At 35.3% G+C, this 24,771-nt stretch overlaps 1 protein-coding gene across 1 annotated transcript in view; it reads left to right on the top strand.

Annotated features, from left to right (window-relative positions):
• The window catches only part of CRISP1 (cysteine rich secretory protein 1), a 30,603-nt gene extending 6,413 nt beyond the window's left edge, over nt 1-24,190 (top strand). The window contains exons 3-8 of the mRNA XM_025991189.2: nt 4,148-4,276; nt 13,318-13,408; nt 14,527-14,681; nt 17,608-17,705; nt 19,832-19,920; nt 24,063-24,190. Coding sequence (XP_025846974.2) covers nt 4,148-4,276; nt 13,318-13,408; nt 14,527-14,681; nt 17,608-17,705; nt 19,832-19,920; nt 24,063-24,190 — 690 coding nt within the window. The remainder of the gene's footprint in view (nt 1-4,147; nt 4,277-13,317; nt 13,409-14,526; nt 14,682-17,607; nt 17,706-19,831; nt 19,921-24,062) is intronic.
• Nucleotides 24,191-24,771: the final 581 nt, after the last annotated feature.

Below are 24,771 nucleotides of genomic sequence, written 5' to 3'. Positions count from 1 at the left end.
TGTTTGTTTAAGTTACAAGCAACATTATCATGAATAAATGCCAACAGAAAGGATAAAAAAAAATGGTTGGAAAGATAATGAGTAATAGGAGATTAATTATAATGTAAAAATAATGAGTAATGTGAGATTTGGGGAAATGTGGAAGAGAATGGAGTAAATAACATTGGAGAGAAATAGCTTTTTTGTTTGTTTGTTTGTTTTGTTTTTTTAAGATTCCATTTATCCATTCATAGAGACAGAGAGAGGCAAAGACCCAGGCAGAGGGAGAAGCAGGCATCATACAGAGAGCCCGATGTGGGACTCGTTCTGGGGCCCCCAGGATCACGCCCTGGGCTGCAGGCGGCGCTAAACCACTGCCCGAGAGAAATAGTTTCTGAAAGAATGATCTGCTTTTAATTTTTTTGAGGAACTGTCCTACTATTTTCCATTATGGCATATTTTCCATTATGTCTTTTTTTTTTTTTTTTTTGAGAACCACATTGATTTTATCTCCCCTATTGTATGACAGTTTAATTATTGCAGGCAGATTTAGTTAGAATTTGCTTTACAACTTTCTAGACACCCCCCCCCAAAAAAAAAAACCTTTCTAGACCAAGAGTTGGCAAACCACAGCCAGTGAACCCACCAAAGAATCCAGATCCTTCACCAAACAACCAGAGATTGATTTGCTTACATGGGTTTTTACCAATTCTTTCCTTGGTGAAGAGGAAATACATGTTACTTTATATTTTCTGGATATGATTATGGTTTTATCAGTCTTTATGTTGCACTTATTCTCCATCCTAACACTATGTTAAGCTTTTATTTAGAGTGACTCATTTAATCCTCATATAAACCCAACTTGGTAAAGACGATTATTCACATTTTATAATTAGAAGAGTGAGGCACAGAAATTTAGGTCACTTTCCCATTATGTCTTAACAGTTTACAGGGTTCCCTTTTCTCCACATCCTAACAACACTTGATATCTTATTTTTAATAATAGCCATCCTAACAGGTATTTGGTGATATATCGTGGTTTTCATTTTCATTTCCCTGATGATTAATGAGGTTAACCACATTTTCATATATATATTGGCCATTTATGTTTTTTTTTTTTGGAAAAACGTCTGTTTAGGTTCTTTTTTTTATAGAGTTATTTGTTTTGCTGTTTTGTTTTTTTTGGTTTTTTGCTGATAGGTTATATGGGTTCCTTTTATATTTTGGATATTAACTCCTTATCAAATATATAGCTTGAAATATTTTTCCCATTCATTAAGTTGCCTTTTTATCTTTCTGATTCTTTCCTTTGCTGTGCATAAGCTTTTTAGTTTGATACAATCCTACTTGTTTATTTTTTTCTTTTATTGTCTGTGCTTGCTAAGATAAATGTCAAGGAACTTTTTCCTTATTTTTTCTTCTAAGAGTTTTATGGTTTCAGGTCTTACATTTAAGTCTTTAATCCACTTCAAGTTAATTTTAATGTGTGGTGTGACATAAGAATCTAATTTCAAGCCTTTGCATGTGGAAATCCAGTTTTAAATTTGCCAAGAGGGTAAATATTATATTAAATGCTTTTACAACATACACAAGATAATAATAATTAATTGTAAAGAGGGCAGGAGGAAACTTTGAGAGATATTGATATGTTTATCTTTTGCTTGTCTTGATGGTGGTGATAGATTCATAAGTGTATACTTACCCAAACTCATTGAATTGTTTACATTAAACATGTATAGCTTTCACATGTTAATTATACCTCAATAAAATGGTTTAAAAAAAAAAAAAACAAGAAAGTATGATCTGTTCAGTAGTACCACAAGACATAAGGAGGAAAGAATGAGAACAGATAGAAACCTAGACCGGCCAAGAGAAGTTGAAACAGTTGCCCTCAGATAGCATCTCTTTACTGAGGAAAGGAGGAAATACCAGAATCTATTGAGAGAGGTTAATGTAATTGGGGTTGAGTGCACAAGTTTTGCAATAACACTGTGAAGACAAAGTGAGTTAACCAGATAAATTAGTAGAATTGATGAGCAAAATTCAGGGACAGTTTGAGATTAGACATCAGGATTTAGGATGATATGCCAATATCTGACATTTTGTGGGATATTTATCTGCCAATGTTTATCTTCTTCTGTGCAGGCAGGGAAATTTTTGATCCCTTCCAAAGTGGGAGTGTTCTTAAATGACGATGAGCAGAAAAGTATTCATTATTTTAGCAAGAAAGTTGTTGAAATAAGAGAACATGAAAAGAAAAGAAGGAAAAGACAATATTGAAAATAGAGAAAATGAAGAATGAACTAGAATGCTATATTATGTTGAAAATAGAGTGATGACCTTAGCTATCTGGAAAGCAGGAAATCATGATCAGATAGGGAAAAGTTTGACCAGGTAATTTGGCATTTGGAGTTATTATGAGATGTAGATTGTGACCATCATGGTGGAGACTAAAGAGACTTGGAGGAGAGGTTTAAGAGAGGAAGAATTCAAAGGCCTGAGATATGAGATGGCTGGAATCATCCATGTGAATGGTGAAATCCCTTGAGTTAACTACCAAAATGGGAGTAGACAAGATGAATTTGTTTCATGAGACCCAATTTCAATGAATAAGAAGAAGTGACAGGAAAATGTTAGGGGAATAAATGTTCAGGTATGAGATGGTAGAGGAATATGTTGTGAGTTTCCCTGGAGCAGTTCAGAGGAGCAACGAAAGTAATAATCTGGAAATGATAAAGGGATTCTTGTGGTTCCCCACTTCTCCTCTAGTCTAGACCAGAGCTTCTTGCAGTAGGGAACAAAAGAGTACCACATGAGTATGCTTTTGAGGAAATAATATCCACAAGAGACAGTCTCTAGAGGGATCTTCTGGATTCCATATTTATGTTTTTTCCCCATTCCTATTTTATGTTGGTATAAAATAAATGACAATAACTACTATAGTTAAGCAAGGTTGGTACTGGATCCTATCCATTCAGAAATTACTAATAATCCTATGGTACTTAAGGAATAGACACTACTCAAATTATACTACATATGTTTTGCCACTTTTTAAACAAAAGTAATGAAGTGCATGTGATATAACACACACACACACACACACACACAAGAAGCTGCTCTTTATAGCAATTAATACTAACCTAAAATATTAAGGCTGTTTAGTTTTTTTCTTAGTTGCAAGATAAAGGGTAAACAAAATAATAGTCATGAATTCTGGATTGTAGCTGATCTGAATTCTATTTTATACTTATACATATGTATGCAAATGTGAATGTTTTTTCATATGCAATAAGACAAAAAGGTAGAATCTGAGTTGAAGACACTGGAGGCTTTGTACTCAATAATGAATATCTTAAGTTAGACACATCCTTTAACCACTTTTCTCTTTTTTTAATTTTATTTATTTATTCATGAGAAACAGAGAGAGAGAGAGAGAGAGAGAGAGAGAGGCAGAGACACAGGCAGGCTCTATGTAGGGAGCCTGATGTGGGACTCGATTCCAGGACTCCACGATCACACCCTGGGCCAAAGACAGGCACTAAACCGCTGAGCCACCCAGGGATCCCCCAGTAGCCACTTTTCAAGTGCAAGTGATTTATCTAGGAAGCAAAGAGAACATCTGCAGGAAATGGGGTGGGATAGGAGCCAAGAAAAGGAGTTAGTCAGTAAAGGTGTGATATCAAGATACCTTCCACTGTGGTTTATATTGCTTGATAAAAAGTCCTTTAAGATGGCCCAAAGTACCAATCACAAATTTGAAAAACCCTAATCACAGAATATCCGGTACTTATATAATGTCAGATGACATTCAGAAACTCACAAGACAGGACACTGGGTGGCTCAGTGGTTGAGCATCTGTTTTCAGCTCAAGGCGTGATCTCCCTTAGGAGCCTGCTTCTCCCTCTGCCTATGTTTCTGCCTCTCCGTGTGTGTCTCTCATGAATAAATAAATAAACTCTTAAAAAAAAAAAAAAAAAGAAACCCACAAGACTAGCACTAGAGAAATGGAAACTAATCCTTTGAGCAATTGTAAATTTTTAAATGCTAAATATTATTATCTATTCTAAACTATAAAAAAACTATAAATTCATATTGATATTGGCCTATAAGTAATGTACATGAGGAATTACACATAAAAGAAGTAAGACTAATAATTTTCTGATCACAGGCAAAACTAGCTTCAGTTCCATATAATACACTCCTCACTGAATTGGCAACTGTCCAAGAAGAAATCCTGACTGTACATAACACCCTCAGGAGAGGAGTAGTTCCATCAGCCAGCAACATGCTGAAGATGGTAAGATTAATTCAACAGCAACAACAATGTTAATAATTGCAATAGTATTTACTTACTTGTTATTAAGTTCTATTCACTTTCAGTATACTAAAAGCTTGATCTTCCCAAACAAACCTATGACTTAGCAGCAGAAGAAATGGAGACACAGAGGTGGTAAGCAACTCTCCCCAAATCACATAGTTGTTAAATGACAGAGCAACAATTCCAATTCAGGCAGTCCAACTGCATTTATAATTTACCCCAGGACAGTGCTTCTCAAACTTGAGCATACTAAGAATTACTTGAAGAATTTGTAAAGCACATTCCCCTGGGCCCCACTTTCTGAGATCCTGATTTGGAAAGTCTGGGGTGGAGACCACTACAAACTCCCAACTGAAGCTGCTGCTGCTGCCAGTATTGTCAGCATAGCAAGCCTTAAGTTAGAGAGGGAATTCATAACTGTCTTCATTGGGCAGCATCCCAGAGGCTAGGCACTCATCTGAGAATCAATGTCCTGATTCTAAGTCAGGTGGTGCTGTGGATAAACCAATATTGACAAACATATTTCCCAATTCCCCTGCAGCCTATAAAAAGAGAGAATTATCTTTCAAATATAAACCTGGTGTGTTAGCAGACGAAGTGCAATAAAACAACAAATTTAGGAAAGTTTTAAGAGTACTATGTGATACACTGCATATATATTATCTCCCAGAAGAATCTCTCAGGCTTTTGGGCAACCTTATCCTAGTCCCTTTAACCTTGGACTGGCCTAGAAATAACACTGGCTCTGGAGAGTGATTCCCAGGGATAGCTTCCTCATGTAAATGATGAAGAGTGGGAAGCAAGTGAATAAAAAAATTATTTTGAAATTTATCTCTTGGTGATCTTAAAATAGAAAAGGTTTTTGAAACAAAACAATATAAGTCAGTAGCTATGACAGGCCTTCTTGCACTGTGAGTGTTGGTACCTGATGTATGTATTGCACTTACAGTTGACAGGTGCTCTTTTAGAATCCCCAGCAGTGCAATTGCTGGGTCATAGGGTAGCTCTATTTTTAACTCTTTGAGGAACCTCCACACAGTTTTCCAGACTGGCTGCACCAGTTCACATTCCCACCAACAGTGCAAGAGGGTTCCCCCTTTCTCCACATCCTCTCCAACATTTGTGTTTCCTGTCTTGTTAATGTTCACCATTCTCACTGGTGTGAGGTGGTATCTCATTGTGGTTTTGATTTGTATTTCCCTGATGGCAAATGATGTGGAGCATTTTCTCATGTGCTTGTTGGCCATGTCTATGTCTTCCTCTGTGAAATTTCTGTTCATGTCTTTGGCCCATTTCATGATTGGATTTTTTGTTTCTTTGGTGTTGAGTTTAATACATTCTTTATAGATCTTGGATACTAGCCCTTCGTCTGATATGTCATTTGAAAATATCTTTTCCAATTCTGTAGGTTGTCTTTTAGTTTTGTTGACTGTTTCTTTTGCTGTACAGAAGCTTTTGATCTTGATTAAGTTCCAATAATTCATTTTTGCTCTTGTTTCCCTTGCCTTCATAGATGTATCTTGCAAGACGTTGCTGTGGCCAAGATCCAAAAGGGTGTTGCCTGTGTTCTCCTCTAAGATTTTGATGGAATCTTGTCTCACATTTAGATCTTTCCCCCTTTTTGAGTTTATCTTTGTGTCTGGTATAAGAAAATAGTCTAGTTTCATTCTTCTGCATGTGGCTGTCCAATTTCCCCAGCACCATTTATTGAAGAGATTGTCCTTTTTCCAGTGGATAGTCTTCTCTGCTTTGTCGAATAATAGTTGACCATAGAGTTGAGGGCCCATTTCTGGATTCTCTATTCTGTTTTTGTGCCAGTACCACACTGTTTTGATGACCACAGCTTTGTAGTAAAACTTGAAATCCAGCATGGTGATGCTCCCGGCTCTGGTTTTCTTCAATATTCCCCTGGCTATTCAGGATCTTTTCTGATTCCACACAAATCTTAAGAAGATTTGTTCCAACTCTCTGAAGAAAGTCCATGGTATTTTGATAGGGATTGCATTAAATATATAAATTGCCTTGGGTAGCACTGACATTTTCACAATATTAATTCTTCCAGTCCATGAACATGGAATGTTTTTGCATCTCTTTGTGTCTTCTTCAAATTCTTTCAGAAGTGTTCTGTAGTTTGGGGAGTATAGATCCTTTACCTCTCTGGTTAGGTTTATTCCTAGGTATCTTATGATTTTGGGTGCACTTATAAATGGGATTGACTCCTTAATTTCACTTTCTTCAGTTTCATTGTTAGTGTATAGAAATGCCACTGATTTCTGGGCATTGATTTTGTATCCTGCCACCACTGCTGAATTGCTGTATGAGTTCTAGCAATCTTGGGGTGGAGTCTTTTGGGGTTTCTATGTACAGTATCATGTCATCTGCAAAGAGGGAGAGTTTGACTTCTTCTTTGCCAACTTGATTGCCTTTTATTTCTTTTTGTTTCCTGATTGCTGAAGCTAGGACTTCTAGCACTATGTTGAATAGCAGTGGTGAGAGTGGAAATCCCTGTCATGTTCCTGATCTTAGGGGAAAGGCTCCCATTGTTTCCCCATTGAGAATGATATTTGCTGTGGGCTTTTCATAGATGGCTTTTAAGATGCTGAGGAATGTTCCCTCTATCCCTACACTCTAAAGAGTTTTGATCAGGAATGAATGCTGTATTTTGTCAAATGCTTTCTCTGCATCTATTGAGAGGATCCTATGGTTCTTGTTTTTTCTCTTGTTGATACGATCTATCACGTTGATTGTTTTATGAATGTTGAACCAGCCTTGCATCATGGGGATAAGCCCCACCCACTTGGTCATGGTGAATAATCTTCTTAATGTACTGTTGGGTCCTATTGGCCAGGATCTTGTTTAGATTTTTGCATCTATGTTCATCAGGGATATTGGTCAGCAATTACTCCTTTTTGGTGAGGTCTTTGTCTGGTTTTGGAATTAAGGTGATACTGACATCATAAAACGAGTTTGGAAGTACTCCGTCCCTTTCTATTTTGGAACAGCTTTAGTAGAATATGTATTGTTTCTTCTTTAAACGTTTGATAGAATTCCCCTGGGAAGCCATCTGGCCCTGGACTTTTGTGTATTGGGAGGTTTTTGATGACTGCTTCCATTTCCTCCCTGGTTATTGGCCTGTTCAGGTTTTCTCTTTATTCCTATTCCAGTTTTGGTAGTTTGTAGTTTTCCAGAAATGTATCCATTTTTTCTAGATTGCCTAATTTATAGGCATATAGCTGTTCATAATATGTTTTTAAAATCATTTGTATTTCCTTGGTATTGGTATGATCTCTCCTTTTTCATTCTTGATTTTATTAATTAGTCTTTTCTCTTTTGTTTTTAATAAGGCTGGCTAATGGTTTATCTATCTTATTAATTCTTTCAAAGAACCAACTCCTGGTTTAGTTGATCTGTTCTACAGTTCTTTTGGTTTCTATTTCATTGAGTTCTGCTCGAATCTTTATTAACTCTCTTCTTGTTTGGTGTAGGTTTTATTTGCTTTTCTTTCTCCAGTTCCTTTAGGTGTGTGGTTAACTTGTGTATGTGAGTTTCTAATTTTTTGAAGTTTGGAATGATGCTTCTATTGTGATGTATTTCCCTCTTAGGACTGCTTTTGCTGTATCCCAAAGATTTTGAACGGTTGTATCTTCATTCTCATCAGTTTCCATGAATCTTTTTAATTCTTCTCTAATTTCTGGATTGACCCTTTCATCTTTTAGCAGGATGCTCTTTACCCTCCACATGTTTGAGTTTCTTCCAAATTTCTTCATGTGATTGAGTTCAAGTTTCAAAGCATTGTGGTCTGAAAATATACAGGGGACAATCCCAGTCTGTTGGTACTGGTTGAGACCTGATTTGTGACCCAGTATGTGGTCTATTCTGGAGGAAGTTCCATGTGCACTTGAGAAGAATGTGTATTCAGTTGAATTTGGAGGTAAAGTTCCGTAAATATCTGTGAAATCCATCTGGTCCAGAGTTTCATTTAAAGCCCTTGTTTCTTTGGTAATGTTGTGCTTAGAAGATCTGTCATTTGCAGAAAGCACCATGTTGAAGTCTCCCAGTATTAGTGTATTATTATCTAACTAAGTCTTTACTTTGGTATTAATTGATTGATATACTTGGAGCTTCCACATTAGGGGCATAAATATTTATTATTGTTAGGTCCTCTTGTTGGATAGATCCTTTAAGTATGATATGGTGTACCTCTTCATCTCTTACTACAGTCTTTGAGATAAACTTTAATTTTTCTGATATGAGGAAGGCTACCCCTGCTTTCTTTTGAGGACCATTTGAATGGTAAATGGTTCTCCAACCTTTCGTTTTCAGGCTGGAGGTGTCCTTAGGTCTAAAATGAGTTTCTTATAGACAGGAAATAGATGGGTCTTGCTTTTTTATCCACTCTGAAACCCTGTGCCTTTTTATGGAATCGTTTTGCCCCTTCATGTTCAGATTTACTATTGAAAGATATGAATTTAGGGTCACCGTAATACCTATTCAGTCCTTGTTTTTGTAGATTATTACTTTGGGTTTCTTTTATAGGGCTCCCCTTAATATTTCTTGCAGACATGGTTTGGTGGTCACATATTCTTTCAGTTTATGTCTATACTGCAAGCTGTTTATCCCTCCTTCTATTCTGAATGAAAGCCTTGCTGGATAAACTATTCTTGGCTGCATGTTCTTCTCATTTAGGACCCTGAATATATCCTGCCAACACTTTCTGGCCTGCCAGGTCTCTGTGGAGAGGTCTGCTGTTAATCTAATATTTCTCCCCATATAAGTTATGGATCTCTTGTCTCTTGCTGCTTTAAGGACCTTCTCTTTATCTTTGGAATTTGCAAGTTTCACTATTAAATGTTGACATGTTGAACAGTTTTTATTGATTGTAGGTGGGTACCTCTCTATTTCCTGGATTTGAACCTGTTTCCCTCCCCAAATTAGGGAAGTTCTCAGCTATGATTTGTTCAAATATGTTTTCTGGCCCTCTGTCCCTCCTGCTGCTCTCTGGAACCCCAATTATACGTAGATTTTTTCCTTCTCAAGCTGTCATTTATTTCCCTTAACCTTTCCTCATGGTCTTTTGTTTTTCTTTTTTCCTCAGCTTCCTTCCTTGCCATAAACTTGTCTTCTATGTCACTCACTCTTTCTTCCTTCTCACTAACCCTCATCATTAGGACCTCCAGTTTGGATTGCATCTTGTTTAATTGACTTTTAATTTTGGCCTCATTAGATCTAAATTCTGCAGTCATGAAGTTTCTTGATTCCTTTATGCTTTTTTCCAGAGCCACCAGTTGCTTTATAATTGTGCTTCTGAATTGGCTTTCTGACATCAAATTGTAATCGAAATTCTGTAACTCTGTGGCAGAGAGTACTGCTTCTGATTCTTTAGTGGTGAATTTTTCTTTCTAGTCATTTTGCTCAGTGTAGAGTGGCTGTATGAGTGGGCTGAATTAAGAGTATCAACCACAACCTATGTAAATTTTACCCTAGATGATTTTGACAAGGTCAGAGACCAGAAATTGAAAAACAAAGATCAGAATGAAATAAAACACAAAGATCACTAAAGTGAATAACAAATTTTACAACAAAGTAGTAAAAAATAAAAGGCCAAGAATCCTAAAGAAGAAGAAAAAAGAAAAAATAAGAAAAGAAAAAGATAAAAGGAAAAAGAAGAAGAAAAAAAATGGGAGGCACTGGGAGATGTTGGTGGTGACAAAGTTGTAGTGGAGGGGAATGTAGTTTACCTGTGGGGTCTTATAGGGTGATCCTCTTGGTTCTGAGTGTATTAACTTCTGTATGTTAGAAGATGCTCAGGTGCAAATTTATATAAACTGGAAATACTTGTAGAAAGCCCCAACATTGACCACCAAAACCTAAATGAGATAAAAGAGGGGGACAGAATGGGACTGAGGAATCTTACAGAATGAACCAGCACCGTATACCACTTGGTTCTGGGTGCATACTGGTCATGTTTTAGAAGATACTAACTTCCACCAGTGTAGAACAAAATGAGGCAGAGAAAACAAAAAAACACAAAACAAAACAACAACAAAAACATATCTTATATGTCTCACAAAATTAAGTTGGGTATATTGAAGGACTCTAGAAGTGGAAAATATATCTAGGACCTGTAATCATAGAAATATGAAAGTCAAAAAGGAAGAATCTTCAAAATGAAAAGCTGGTAAAATATTGTAGTAAGGTGGGAAAAGAAAAAGAAAGGAAATTTATAGTCTGAAATAAAAAGGAGTTGTACTGGAAAAGGAAGAAAAAATAGGAGGGGTACCCTCTAGTTCGATATACTGTAAATCCCTCGACCTCCCCTGGAGCTTTCCAGCGCTGCTGGGTCCAGAACTTGCTCTTCCCCTGTCCTTCCAGCTGGTCTTCTGGGGGAGGGGCTGCTGTGCTGACTCTCAGGTGTGTGCACCTGGGGAGCTGCCCCTCCCCTCACTGGGTGCCAGGCTCAGTGGGAGCTGGTTACCCCGTGAGGCCCCTGTTCCCTGGTGCCCCCACCCCCAGGGCACAGGGTGACACCAGGAGCAACACCCCCACGTCGACGGCCAGCCCTCCAGCCCTGGAGTCAGCTCCCACAGTAACCACCGCAGCTCCCAGTCCGCAGGGGCCTGGATGCTCCGGGGTGGGGGCGCTGACCTGCACAGCTCGGGGATGCCCGTGGCAGGAGTGTCCTCACCATCCTGTGTCCTCCGCACCTCCGCCTGTCCCGGGAGGACCACAAGATCCTGGGCTGTGTCCCCAGCGCCCTGGGTCCGGGGCCTGTGCCACTGGCATCACTCCCAGGGCCGTGGCTCCTGAAGGCAGCAGGGCGCAGCCCCCTCCACCCGGAGCCCTCTTCTCCCCGAGGCCCCGCCCGGTGCTCCAGCCCTTTACCCTGCTCGCCCGGGGTGTGGGGCGCTGCCCCTGGGGCACCTCCTCTGTTAGTGACCCCGGAAGACTGGGGGCCCCACCACCCTCCTGCGGTCCTGCCCGGGTTCCTCGCTGAGCCTTTCCCCCTGGGAAGAGTCCGGTGCGGATTGTTAAAGTTCCCGCTTCCCGGGGCGGGCTCTCCTGTCCCGGGCTGTCCTGTCCCAGGGGCATTTAGATCTTTCATCCATTTTGAGTTTATCTTTGTGTCTAGTGTAAGAGAATTGTCCAGGTTCATTCCTCTGCATGTGGCTGTCCAATTTCCCAGCACCATTTATTGAAGAGACTGTCCTTTTTCCAGTGGATAGTCTTTCCTGCTTTGTCAAATATTAGTTGACCATAAAGTTGAGGGTCCGCTTCTGGGTTCTCTATTCTGTTCCATTGATCTATGTGTCTGTTTTTGTGCCAGTACCACACTGTTTTGATGACCACAGCTTTGTAGTAAAACTTGAAATCCAGCATTGTGATGCCCCTGGCTCTGGTTTTCTTTTTCGATATTCCCCTAGCTATTCAGGGTCTTTTCTGATTCCACCAAAATCTTAAGATTTTGTTCCAACTCTGAAGAAAGTCCATGGTATTTTTATAGGGATTGCATTAAATGTGTAAATTGCCTGGGTAGCATTGACATTTTCACAATATTAATTCTTCCAGTCCATGAACATGGAATGTTTTTGCATCTCTTTGTGTCTTCCTCAATTTCTTTCAGAAGTGTTCTGTAGTTTTTGGGGTATAGATCCTTTACCTCTCTGGTTAGGTTTATTCCTAGGTATCTTATGCTTTTGGGTGCAATTATAAATGGGATTGACTCCTTAATTTCACTTTCTTCAGTTTCATTGTTAGTGTATAGAAATGCCACTGATTTCTGGGCATTGATTTTGTATCCTGCCACCACTGCTGAATTGCTGTATAAGTTCTAGCAATCTTGGGGTGGAGTCTTTTGGGTTTTCTATGTACAGTATCATGTCATCTACAATGAGGGAGAGTTTGACTTCTCCTTCGCCAATTTGAATGCCTTTTCTTTTTGTTGCCTGATTGCTGAGGCTAGGACTCTAGTACTATGTGTAAAAAAAGAAAAAAAAAAAGTCTCATCCAAACTTATTCTAAAGAGTAAATGAATGATTTGTGTCAAAGTCTGTAGTGAAAAAACAAAGACTACAACTTTTATTGGTGATGTGTTGTATGCAGATAATGGGACAGTCTTTTAAGTGGATGTACACAATGTGTAGATTATAAAGTGTTAGGGAGAACATTTGTCAGTCCCAAAACTAGTGAGAAACACTTTCTGCCTTTCAACTTACTTGGGGATACACCTGACAAAATGCTTCAACTCAGCACAATTGACACACATTAAGAGTTAAGAGTACATATTATGAAGACAGAATAACCTAGATTCTCATTCTTCTGGGAGTTCTTATTGGTTGTGTTATCCTGAGAAACAATGCAACATCTCTCTGCCTCAGTTTCCCCATTTGCAAATGGAGCTATAATAGTACTTCCCTTGTAGAGTTGCTGTGAGTCAAAATAAGAAAAATATACATACAGAATTGGTAACAGATGTTGGCATATGGTTTGAGCTACTATTTATTATTATTACTTATAATTTTATATGGAGATATGTGACACAATACATAGCCATTGTCTATTTATTGAGCACATAGTATAAGATTTGTCATATCACAGTTGCATTTCATGAATTATTACATTAAAACTTTAGAACAAACTATTAGGCATGAATGATGGGTTACATTTCAAAAATAAGAAGAAATTCAAAAAGATTAAATAAAACTACTAATAAATAATGGAATGGATTTCCAACCCTGATCTGTTTTACTAAAAGCATTTACTTAAACTCTTTCACACTTCTGAGAATGTATATATGAATGTTATTATCAGATTTTGATTTTGATTTTGTAAATTCAAAGGTCAACATAGTGAGTTAAAGGTTTTATCTTCCCCTTCCAATCAGGACATTTAATATTATTATTTAAATTGTTAGCTTATAAAATAGAGGATATTGCTAGCCATGGATTTTTAGAAAGAACAAACTAGAATACTGTAATGAAAATGCTAAGACCAAGTGCTTCTATTTTACTCTTCCACTGTAGAATTGGAGTGAAGAAGCTGCACAAAATGCCAGAGTGTTGTCAAAGCAGTGTGAATTAAGAGAGAGCAGCTCACTTCAGAGGCGAATTACAAGTAGGTATATGTCTACATGACTCACCTCCATACTCAAAAGTCCTTAAGGAATATTAAGTAACCTGGCAAGAGTAAGTTAAGTCATTCAGTCTATGACATGGCCCCATAAATAGCAGTGGATTGTGGCCCACTGAGCTCCTTTCTTGTTAATTTTTAAATTTGGGTATTCAAGTTTCAAATTCCAGATTCTGATTGTCAGAAACAAGAATCAAAGCTCTCAATATTACAGAATAGTTGAGTAATACAATGATAACTGGTGGACAACTGGATGACTAGAAGCTTTCCACTCTACATAGTTATTTCAGCTACACACAATATCACCCTAGGGTTATCTTTGGCTCTAAAATACTAATACAGTTGAAAGGTGAGTTCTATTCAACTCTACTGAGCTGTACATGAGAACAAAGGTGATCAAAAATGTGTCCATCTCATGGTATATATGTATTAGGTGGATCACTGTTAGTTTCCAGTAAAGCTATTAGTACCTCCTACACAAGGAGACATTATTAACGCTTATGAGATCTTTATTACAAAATATTTTTAAAATATTAATGAAACTTCCATATTTACAGGTTATTGGACATCTTTGCCCAATGTTGTTGACCCATGAATAAGCAGTGTGAATTTTTCCTGCCCCAGAGAAAGGTAGATCATTCCTGAATACCATTTTTTATCAAGAACCCACATCACAAGTGGATGGCTAAATGAACAAATGTTTATTTCAAGGTCTTTGCATAATGAATACTTCTGTGTAGCTGTTTTCAAGTCACGGGTCCTGTTACAACCCATAGGCTACTTGGATGGGTTTCATCCTCCTCAACAGCTTGGAAGTGGCAGACACTGAAATGTTGACCTGACTTCCAAGTTTGCACATCATCTCTTGCTGTCGACTTCTTACCAAATTTAAGTATCACAAATTCACTCATCAATGAGAAAGATGAATGCCAGCAGAGACACAGCTGAGTTTGCTTTCTTTTATAAGACATTGCTAAAAAAAAAAAAAAAGACATTGATTGGATGACCAACGAAATATTTCTAAAATGAAAATGAACAAAATATCCTTGTAATATATTTCCAAGTTTCTTCGAGTATGATCCAGACTTTTTTCTCCCTTTCAGATACGTTTTGTGGAGAAAACATGCATATGACAACTTATCCTATCTCATGGTCAAATGTAATTAAAATCTGGTACAATGAATCTAAATATTTCAAGTATGGGGAATGGACACCAATGGACAGTGACATTGAGCATTATACTCAGCATTATACTCAGGTAACCTGCATACTTGCAAATATACACATTGTTTAAGTGGCTATAAGTATGCATGGGAAATAGGTGGCTGAGAAAATCATTCTACCCACTTATCACAAACTTACACTTGACCCACTGAGTTTCTTTCATAATTTGGAACACAAGAAAATGTGATTCCCTCAATAGATGACTTGGAAAAGCTGCTTAACTATTTAGTCTTTTTTATAAATTTGGACTTTGGGGAATTAACGGAATCATAAAACATCAATGTCACTTATAAATTGCATTTAAATCTTTGTAAAGAATGAAAACAATAGTACCTTATAATACAGAGAATCCTCTATATTTTTTATCATTGTGGTAAGATTATATGTATATATGCATAAAACATATACACAAATTATTTTAATGTACATATCTATCACTATATAACATAATTATTTATATATGCATATATGAATATACTTTATAAAATTTGCCATTTTAATCATTTTAAAATTATGTAGCATTAATGTTCAGTAGCACTAACTACATTCAAATTGTTATGCAGCAATCACCACCACATATCTTCAGATCTTTTCACCTTCCCAAACTAAAACTCTCTACCCATTAGACAATGACTTCTCATCCACCCCACTGCTCTGGCAATCATCATTCTATTGTCTGTGTCTATGAATTTGATTATTCTAGATACTTCATATAACTGGAATCATACAATTTTTGTCCTTCTGTGTCTGCCTTATTTCACTTAGCATTATATCCTCATTTGATGTTCATCCATGTTTCACATATGTCAAAATTTTATTCCTTTTTAAGGCTGAGTAATATTTCACTGTATATGTATGCCACTTGTTTACCTATTCATCCACTGATGGATATTTAGGTTGTTTCCACCTTTTGACTATTGATAATAATGCTGTTACGAACATTGGTGTGCAAATATCTGTTCAAATCCTGCTTTCTATTTTATGAGTATATACCAGAAGTAGAATTGCTAGATCATATGGTAATTTTGTTTAATTATTTGATGAATGGGCATACTGTCTTTCACAACAACTGTATTATTTAACATCTCCAACAGCAATGAAATTTCTGATTTCTTCACATCCATGCTGTATTGGTCTGCTTGGACTTCCATAATAGAATACCACAGGCTGGGTGGATCAAACAACAGAAATTTATTTTCTCACAGTTCTGGAGCCTGGAAGTCTGTGAACTTCTGCAGCATAGTTTTGTGTTTTTCTCTTCCTGTCTTCTTTTCACTATGTCCTTTCATGAAACTTTATTTCCTTTCCTCTGTGCATGCTTGCAGAGAGAGAGAAAGAGTGAGAGCATGAGTGCCAACACTCTGGTGCCTTTTCTTGTAAGGACAAGAATCCTATCATATCATGGTCCCACTCTTATGATTTCATTTAACCTGAATTACTTCCATAGAGGTTCCATCTCCAATTAGAGTTGCTGGTTTGTATCAAGGTGTTTGGATTTTTGTTGTTGAGTTGTAAAAGGTCTTTAGATATTCTAGGTATCTATGCTTTAGCAGGCATATGATTTGCAAACATTAATTCCCAGTACATAGACTGCATATTCACTCTAATTATGGTATCCTATGAAGCAGAAAGGTTTTAAATTTTGATAAAGTCCAATTTATCAATGCATTTTTGTCTTTTCTGTCTACTTTTGGCATCATATGCAAGAAATCACTGCCAAATTCAATATCATGAAGTGTTTTCCTTATGTTTACTTCTAAGAGTTTTTTATGGTTTCAGCTCTTACACTTAGGTGTTTGATCCATTTTGAGGTTTTGTTTTTTTTTTCTTATATGGTGGAAGGTAAGATCTAACTTCATTTATCTTCATGTTAACATCTAGTTTTTCCAACTGTATTTGTGGTAAGACTGTCCTGTTCACAGTGGATTGTCTTAGCACCCTTATTGAAAGTCTTTTGACCATATTTATGAAAATTTATTTCTGGGCTCTAGTTTATTTCCTAGATTTATGTTTATTGTCCAGTACCGCTGTTTTAATTACTATAGTTTTGTGTTAAGGCTATTAGAAAGCATACAACGTCCAGCTTTGTTCTGTTTTTTCAAGACTATTTGCCTAGTTAAAAATCATAGACTTAAACACTTATGGACATCAATGCAAATGTTCTAAATAAAAGACTAGCAAATAGCATTCTTATTGTACAAAAAGATACATTCTAGGAATCCAAGAATGTTATAAAATTTCTATTCATATAATTTACCTTATCAAACAGTGGATAAAAATAAAATGATCACCCAAAGAGATAAAAATCTGACAAATTTGTAACTTCAATTCCTACTGTTTACTTCTTTTAGATAATGGTGGACTAACCCCACTATTTACAACCAGACCATTTGTTCCATCACATTAAGATGGTAACTTAATATTTCTGCTTCTAAACACCTAAAAAATTTATTATTCAATTTCCACAATACATCTAGGATGTAGAAGATAGTATTATTTTATTCCATTTTGCAAATTAGAAAAAAATGAAATTTCAAAACATAAAGTAAATCGGTAAGTACCATACAACCAGTAAGTGATAGAGATAGAATTTGAACCTGAGTTCTCTAGCCTCGATGGCCAACTCTTAACTCTATACCATGCCTATTCTCTGATTGAGTAAAGTTCCTCCCATGCTTTGATTCTTATATAATCACCAAGCAGCTTTCATCATGTTACCTGATTTTTCATATAGATTTGATAATAGAATCAACCAGGATCAAGGACAGCCAATAAGTGTACATATATGTGTGTGTTATCCAGACACATGGAAATCTTTGTTTCTAGGACTTCCTAATAAGCCATGTTTAAGGCATCCTAAAAACAAGCATGTTTATTTTCAACCCCGGATAACAATATTCATATTGTAATCATTTAGCAAAAGTCAAATTATTAATTAAATATTCTCTTTATCATTACAGGTTGTTTGGGCCACTTCTTATCTCATTGGCTGCGGAATATCATCATGCCCCAAAAGAAAGCTGACTCAGTATCTCTATATTTGTCACTATTGTCATGAGTATGTATTATGCAGCTTGGTTTTTCACAAAGCCTTTAGAAATACATCTTTCTTCATAACTCAGTTTCTCAATCCATATAAAAGAAAATTCAAATAAACATTTCACTTCAGTTAAGCAGAACTTTAGAGATAAATGTCATTTAGCCAATACCTAAAATCATTACACACACACACACAAATTTTTGTTATATTTTTTAAATAAATTTATATTTCATTAATATAATGTCTAAATTCAGTTATTGCCAGTAGTCTTGCTTTGTGCTATTAGTCAGCATAAGCAAAAAAACAAGGATATTTTTTTCAACAATTCAAGAGTATATTTAGAATGCTAGAGCAGAAATACTGTGGAGTATTAAGACTAAGCAAACAGAAAAGTTGAAGTGTTCTTGTATTTAGCTTTTTAGTCTAATTATTAGTATATGCCTTTTCCTTAGACATTAAATTTACATGTTATCAAGATATGAGTAACAACTTCTAGAAGAGATCATCTGATTGTTTCAGTGAAGGGCAAGTGGACTCTTTTACCCTATCAACTGTGGTTATATAATAAGATCAATTTCAGATAAAGGTGATTGCAGAAGCCCACAAGAGCACACTGTGTGATCCAGTAGTAATGATGAGAAATTAGAGGTTGTTCAGAGCTGGATATAGTTCCATAATAATTCACTACAAATGCCTGTTTAAATATACTCTGCTAAGGAAAGTTAATGAATAGTCTGCATATGTGTCCTTCAGCTATCTGTACTTAAAGAGTTCAATATGCAAAGTTTTCATAATAATATGAGCTCCAAACATGACATTTAACTACTATCCCCCATGTGTGTTGCAAAACAAAAGATAGTCAATATGAATCAGTTAAAATTATTTATCTGTTAATATGCTACATATTTATACATTAAATGAGGTCTGTAGTATTAGAATAGATTCAATAGATATATTTATATAATACTTCTAGATATTTTCTGATCTTATCATTTCTTGATTTTAGAGTTAGTATTTTTTATTATTTTATCTATATAATTAGTACTGAAGACAGTAAGATCTCTTTGCATCCACAACACATCAGTTGTACTAAATCCTGGTGGTGGTCTCTGGTGAACTGACAATTACACAAAAGTAAAACATACATGGAGCTGTGATAGGAGAATTTTCTACAGCAAAGATAAGGTTAAGTGTCTGACAAAATCCCTTAATGAATTAACTAATATATTTCTTTTATAGAGTGAAACTTTGGGCACCTGGCTGGCTCAGTTATAGAGCATGTGGCTCTTGATCTCAGATTCATGAGTTCAAGCCCCACATTGGACATAAAACTTACTTCAAAAAGAAAATAATAATAATAATAATGAAGGGAAAAAAATAAAGTGAAATACTAAGAATTCATATATCAAATGGAAAAATACCAACTAGAATACCGTTTTAAACAAAACATTTACCTTATTTTTCAAGCATATTAAGTAAGAATAAGCTATAATCCATATTGTTTTCTTAGAAATCTGCAGGTAAGACTGTCATCTCTGAATTTCATATTAGCTTAGAACTAGAAATTCTCATCTACTCTCTCCCCCTCAACTCTACCACTTTAGATTTAGCCATACTGAGGGTTTTCATCTTTTATAATGCTCCATGTGTTTCTGAATGAGAGTAACATGTATCGTTTCTCATAATATCATACAAAATGAAATAGAACATCTCCAACTTGACTCACTTAAAATTTTCTTAGCATGCCCTTTTACATGACTGCCTACCAAGTTCCTATGGGCATAAATAAAGAAAAATGGGTATAAATAAAGAAAAATGACCAATTATCAACAAGCTCTTCTGCTTGTTAAGACCTGACTGTTCATAGGTACCAATCCTGTTAAAACTTAACAGGGTAAATTCTTTCAAAACATTTTCAAAACCCACTGTTGCCTGTTATACATTCAAAAAAGATAAATTGCCATCGTTGCAAGTCTAGAAATCTTAAAGCTATCTTAAAGATTATCATCATTATCTAGAAGTGGTTTTCAAAAGTTGTTTTTAAAGTTGATTAGAAATAGTAAGTAAAATTTTATATTCATTGTCCAAGTATCAATTTTATTATATCACCTTTTCCTATATTCTTTTTTTTTTATCATTTTAAGGGGAAATGATCCTGCCAAAAGGAATGAACCTTATAATGCAGGAAGTCCATGTGGAGACTGCCCAAATGACTGTGAAAATAAACTTTGTAGTAAGTTTTACATTCAATTTGCTTAATATAGACCACTGACCCAGGAGCCATGTATCCTTCAAATTAGGCAATTGAAAATATTTCACTTTTCTATAACTTTTTCTGATTCATCACACAGGAAAGGTCAACATTATTTCTTACCTTGCCTCCCTGAATTACCAAGAAGGTGATTGATTAAATCTATTGGAATGGATATTAGAATGTTTAGGCCAAAACTCAGCTTACCACCACCACCACCCAAAGTTTAATGACACTCATAGGAAAAACCTGGATAAGATGTTAATATAAGCATACATTTTACTCTGCTCTATTAAAAAGTTTCTGGGCTCTCTATTACAGCCCTGAAATTAGAAATATTGTTTTCAGGATATCAGTGTTTTCAGCTTACTTGCTGCTCCATAACTTCCCTACCTTCCTAACCACTTTTTAGGGCATATAATTTATTACTGAGTGACCCTTATTCTTCTATGTTCCTACTGACAAATCGGAAGATATTGGCTGATGGTCACACTGTCCCCTTACAGCATTTCCTTTTATTTCTTAAATAAATCTAACTACAATGTAGTATTACTCAAATGAATTCCAATTACATGTTCATTCTACTAGATCGTGAAAGTTCCTTTTCAGAGCTTCCTGAAAACATAATTCCTAATCCCTGAGTATAAATTTGATAAAATAATTTTCAATAAGTTTGTAGAGAAGTAACTAACCCAGGAAAAATACCTTTTAACTTCAGACTTGGAAAGCCAGAAGACTTATTTTCCTACACCTAACCAAGTCACTCTGTTTATTCTTAAAGTAAAGAAAATAGATTTTCTTTCTCAAATTACCTCTCTCTAGATAAATAGATAGATATGTAGATGCATGGATAAATAGATATTCTTCTTTTTAAATCCCCTTTATTCTTTTGCTTTCTTTTCTTTCTCTTACTTTCAACTTCACTTTTTGCACCCTATTTCTGAAAAGAACTGTAGCTGGAGAAAAATAAAATATCTACTAGCTATCTATGCTGGATTAATGGGGTAGGTTTTTAAAATCCAAGATATAAAAGCAATGTCTATAGTGGTATAAAAAATGTAATAGAAGTAAAATCAGAATAGAAAAGAGAAAGTATTACTCAAGAAGATTAAATCTGTGACATAAAGATGCATATCTTAAACTTTTTGCCCATATCTATAAATGCATGAGAAGAGAAATATTTTTAAAAATCTCCGATTTGTTCACACTGGAATGGAGACAATGCTAAAAGCATAAGACCTAAATGTGCAGACATAAGCAGCTTAGTGTAATTCAAATAAATTTTATAAAAACAAAATTTATATTATAAAATAGGGGAATTATATATAAATATAATTACATATAAATTTTAAATTTATATATAAATTACATATAAATTTTAAATTTATATATAAATTACTTATAAATTAATAAATTATATATAAATATCATTATATATAAATATCATTACAGATAAATGACATAGAAAAATCTTTAGCTTTAGTCACACCTATAAAAAGAAGGAGTGGAAGAGGAAGAGGAAGAAGGAGAAGAAGAAGAAAAAGAAGAAGAAGAAAAGAAAAGAGAGAGGAAAAGGACTCATTAAAATGAAGACATTACAACTGATACATGCAAACAAAAAGGGGCATAGGAGTATGCTATGAACAATTGTATGGCAACAAATTGAACAACTAATTGGAAGAAATACACTAAAGTTAAAAATAGACAACTTACAAAGACTAAACTATGAAGAAATAAACATAAAACCCACCAAGAGTGAATCATGAATAAATGGGAAATCTGAACAGACTAAGTACTAGTAAGGATATTGAATCAATAATCAAAATCCTCCCAACTAAGAAAAGCCCAGGACCAGATGGCTTCACCAGTGAATTCTACCAAACATTTAAAGAAGAATTAATACTAATAGTTTTAAAACTCCTCCAAAAAATAGGAAAGAGAGGAACATTTCCAAACTCATTTCATGAGGCCAACATTACCCTGATACTAATATCAGACAATTACACTGCAATAAAAATTAATTACAGGCCAATATATCTGATGAACATAGATGCAAAACTCTCAATAAAATTTAGCAAACCAACTGCACCAATACATTGAAAAGATCATACACCACAATCAAGTGGAATTTATTCTAAGGATGCAAGACTGGCTCAACATCCACAAATCAGACAATGTGAAGAATAAAAATCATATAGTTATCTTAATAGATACAGAAAAGCATTTGACAAAATTTGACATTCTCTCATGATAAAAGCTCTCAAATTTGGAACACAAGGAACTTACCTTAACATTGTAAAGGTCAGATATGAGAAGCCCACAACAAACACCATATTCATGATGAAAAGTGAAAAGATTTCTAAGGGCCTGGACAAGACAAGAATGCCTACCCTTACCATTTTAATTCAACATAGTATTGGAAGTCCTAACCAGAGTAATTAGGCAAGAAAAAGAAATACAAGTAACTAAAATCAGAAAGGAAGAACTAAAAGAGACTCTACTTGCAGATGACATGATAGTTCATATAGAATACCGTAAAAACTCCACCAGAAAATTATTGGAATTAATAACTGAATTCAGTAAAATTCCAGGATATAGAATCAATATACACAAATGATTTTTATGTGAACTACCAACAGACTATCAGAAAAATAATTTTTTAAAAAATCCTAGTTGTAATTGCATCAAAAAGAAAAAATATATCTAAGAATAAATTTCACCAAGGCAATGAAAGATCTATATACTGAAAATTATAATATATGGGTGAAAAATAAGAAGATACAAATAAATGGAAATATATTCCATGCTCATGGATTGGAAGAATTAATATTTTTTTAATGTCCATACTACCCAAAGCTATCTACAGATTCAGTGCAATCACTACCAAACTTCGAATGGCATTTTTGATAGAGCTAGAATAAATACTCCTAAAATTTGTATGGAAAAACAAAAGACCCCAACTAGCCAAAGAAATCTTGAGAAAGAAGAATAAAGCTAGTGATATCACACTTCCTGATTTCAAACTGTATTACAAAGCTGCATATAGTCATCAAAATAGTATGGTATTAGCATAAAAACAGACACATAGATTAATGGAACAGAATGGAGAGCCCAGAAATAAACCAATGCATATATGGTCAATTAATTTATAACAAAGAAGCCAAATACATACAAAGGGAAAAGACTGTCTCTTCAATAAAAATGAGACCACATCTAACTAAAAAGCTTCTGTACAGCAAAGAAAACCATCAACAAAATTAAATGACATCCCATTGAATGAGAGAAAATATTTGCAAATCATATGTCGGATAAGATGTTAATCTCCAAAATATATAAAGAACTTATAAAGTCTAATAAAAAAATCCAATTAGAAAATTGGCAGAACTAAACTGATATTTTTCCAAAGAAGACATCCATACAGCCAACAGTTACATGAAAAAGTGCTTAATATCATTGATCATGAGGGAAGTGCAGGGATATACCACATATTTGTTAGAATAGCTATCGTGAAAAAAGAGATAAGTGGGGGTGTGGGGGTGATGAAAAGGAAATCCTTGTGCAATGCTGATGGGAATGTAAATGGGTACAGTCACTATAGGAAGCCATTTGGAGCCTCCTCTAAAATTAAAAATATAACAGTCATATGATCCAGCAATTCTACTTCTGGATATCTAACTGAAGAAAATAAAAACATTAACTCAAAGAGATATTTAAACCTTTATGCTCAGTGCAGCATTACTTACAATAGCTTAGGCATGGAAACATAGTCCATTGGCAGATGAGTGGATAAAGAAAATATGATATACATGTATATGATATATATACTATGTATACTGCTCAGCAATAAGACAAATGGAAATCTTATCATTTATGACATCATGGATGGATCTTGAAGGCATTATTCTAAGTGAAATAAGTCAGATATAGAAAGACAAACACCGTATGATCTCACTTATATGTGGCTAAAAAAATAAAAAAAAAAACTCACAGATACAGAAAACAGATTGCTAGTTTTCAGAAGCACAGGGGGATAATTCCTTTTATGTCTTTAAGGAGATTATCTCTTTCTTCAGCAATGGTGAATTTTTGAGATAATATTTTGTAAACATGTTTTTTCCTTCCAGCTAACCCCTGCCTCTACTATGATGAATACAGTAACTGTCAGATACAAAAACATAGTTTCGGATGCAGCCCACAGTCAGTTCAACAATTCTGCAAAGCTAGCTGTCTCTGTGACAAGAAGATAAAGTAATCTTTGTTTTATTTGCAACTATAATGTGCTTTTGGGAAAATGTCTATTGGATTACATCTTTTACCTTATTTTGCTTCAATAGCTTCTGCTAAGTTTCATTTGGTTTCAATTATACTTGAGATCCTAAATTTTACTAATCATATAGGGGAATCAATAGATTTACATCAATACCACCCACTCCTATCCTGACACTTCCTGAAACACTATTTTATTTATTTATTTTTTTAAAAGATTTTTTTATTTTTATTTTTATAATAATTTATTTTTTATTGGTGTTCAATTTACCAACATACAGAATAACACCCAGTGCTCATCCCGTCAAGTGCCCCTTCAGTGCCCGTCACCCATTCACCCCCACCCCCCGCCCTCCTCCCCTTCCACCACCCCTAGTTCATTTCCCAGAGTTAGGAGTCTTTATGTTCTGTCTCCCTTTCTGATATTTTCCACACATTTCTTCTCCCTTCCCTTATATTCCCTTTCACTATTATTTATATTCCCCAAATGAATGAGAACATATAATGTTTGTCCTCCGATTGACTTACTTCACTCAGCATAATACCCTCCAGTACCATTTGCTTCAA

This window comes from Vulpes vulpes, chromosome 1 (assembly GCF_048418805.1).
Source record: "Vulpes vulpes isolate BD-2025 chromosome 1, VulVul3, whole genome shotgun sequence".
Classification (NCBI taxonomy): Eukaryota; Metazoa; Chordata; class Mammalia; order Carnivora; family Canidae; genus Vulpes; species Vulpes vulpes.
Note: the sequence above shows the minus strand (reverse complement) of the source record. Positions and strands in the feature narration are given on the sequence as shown.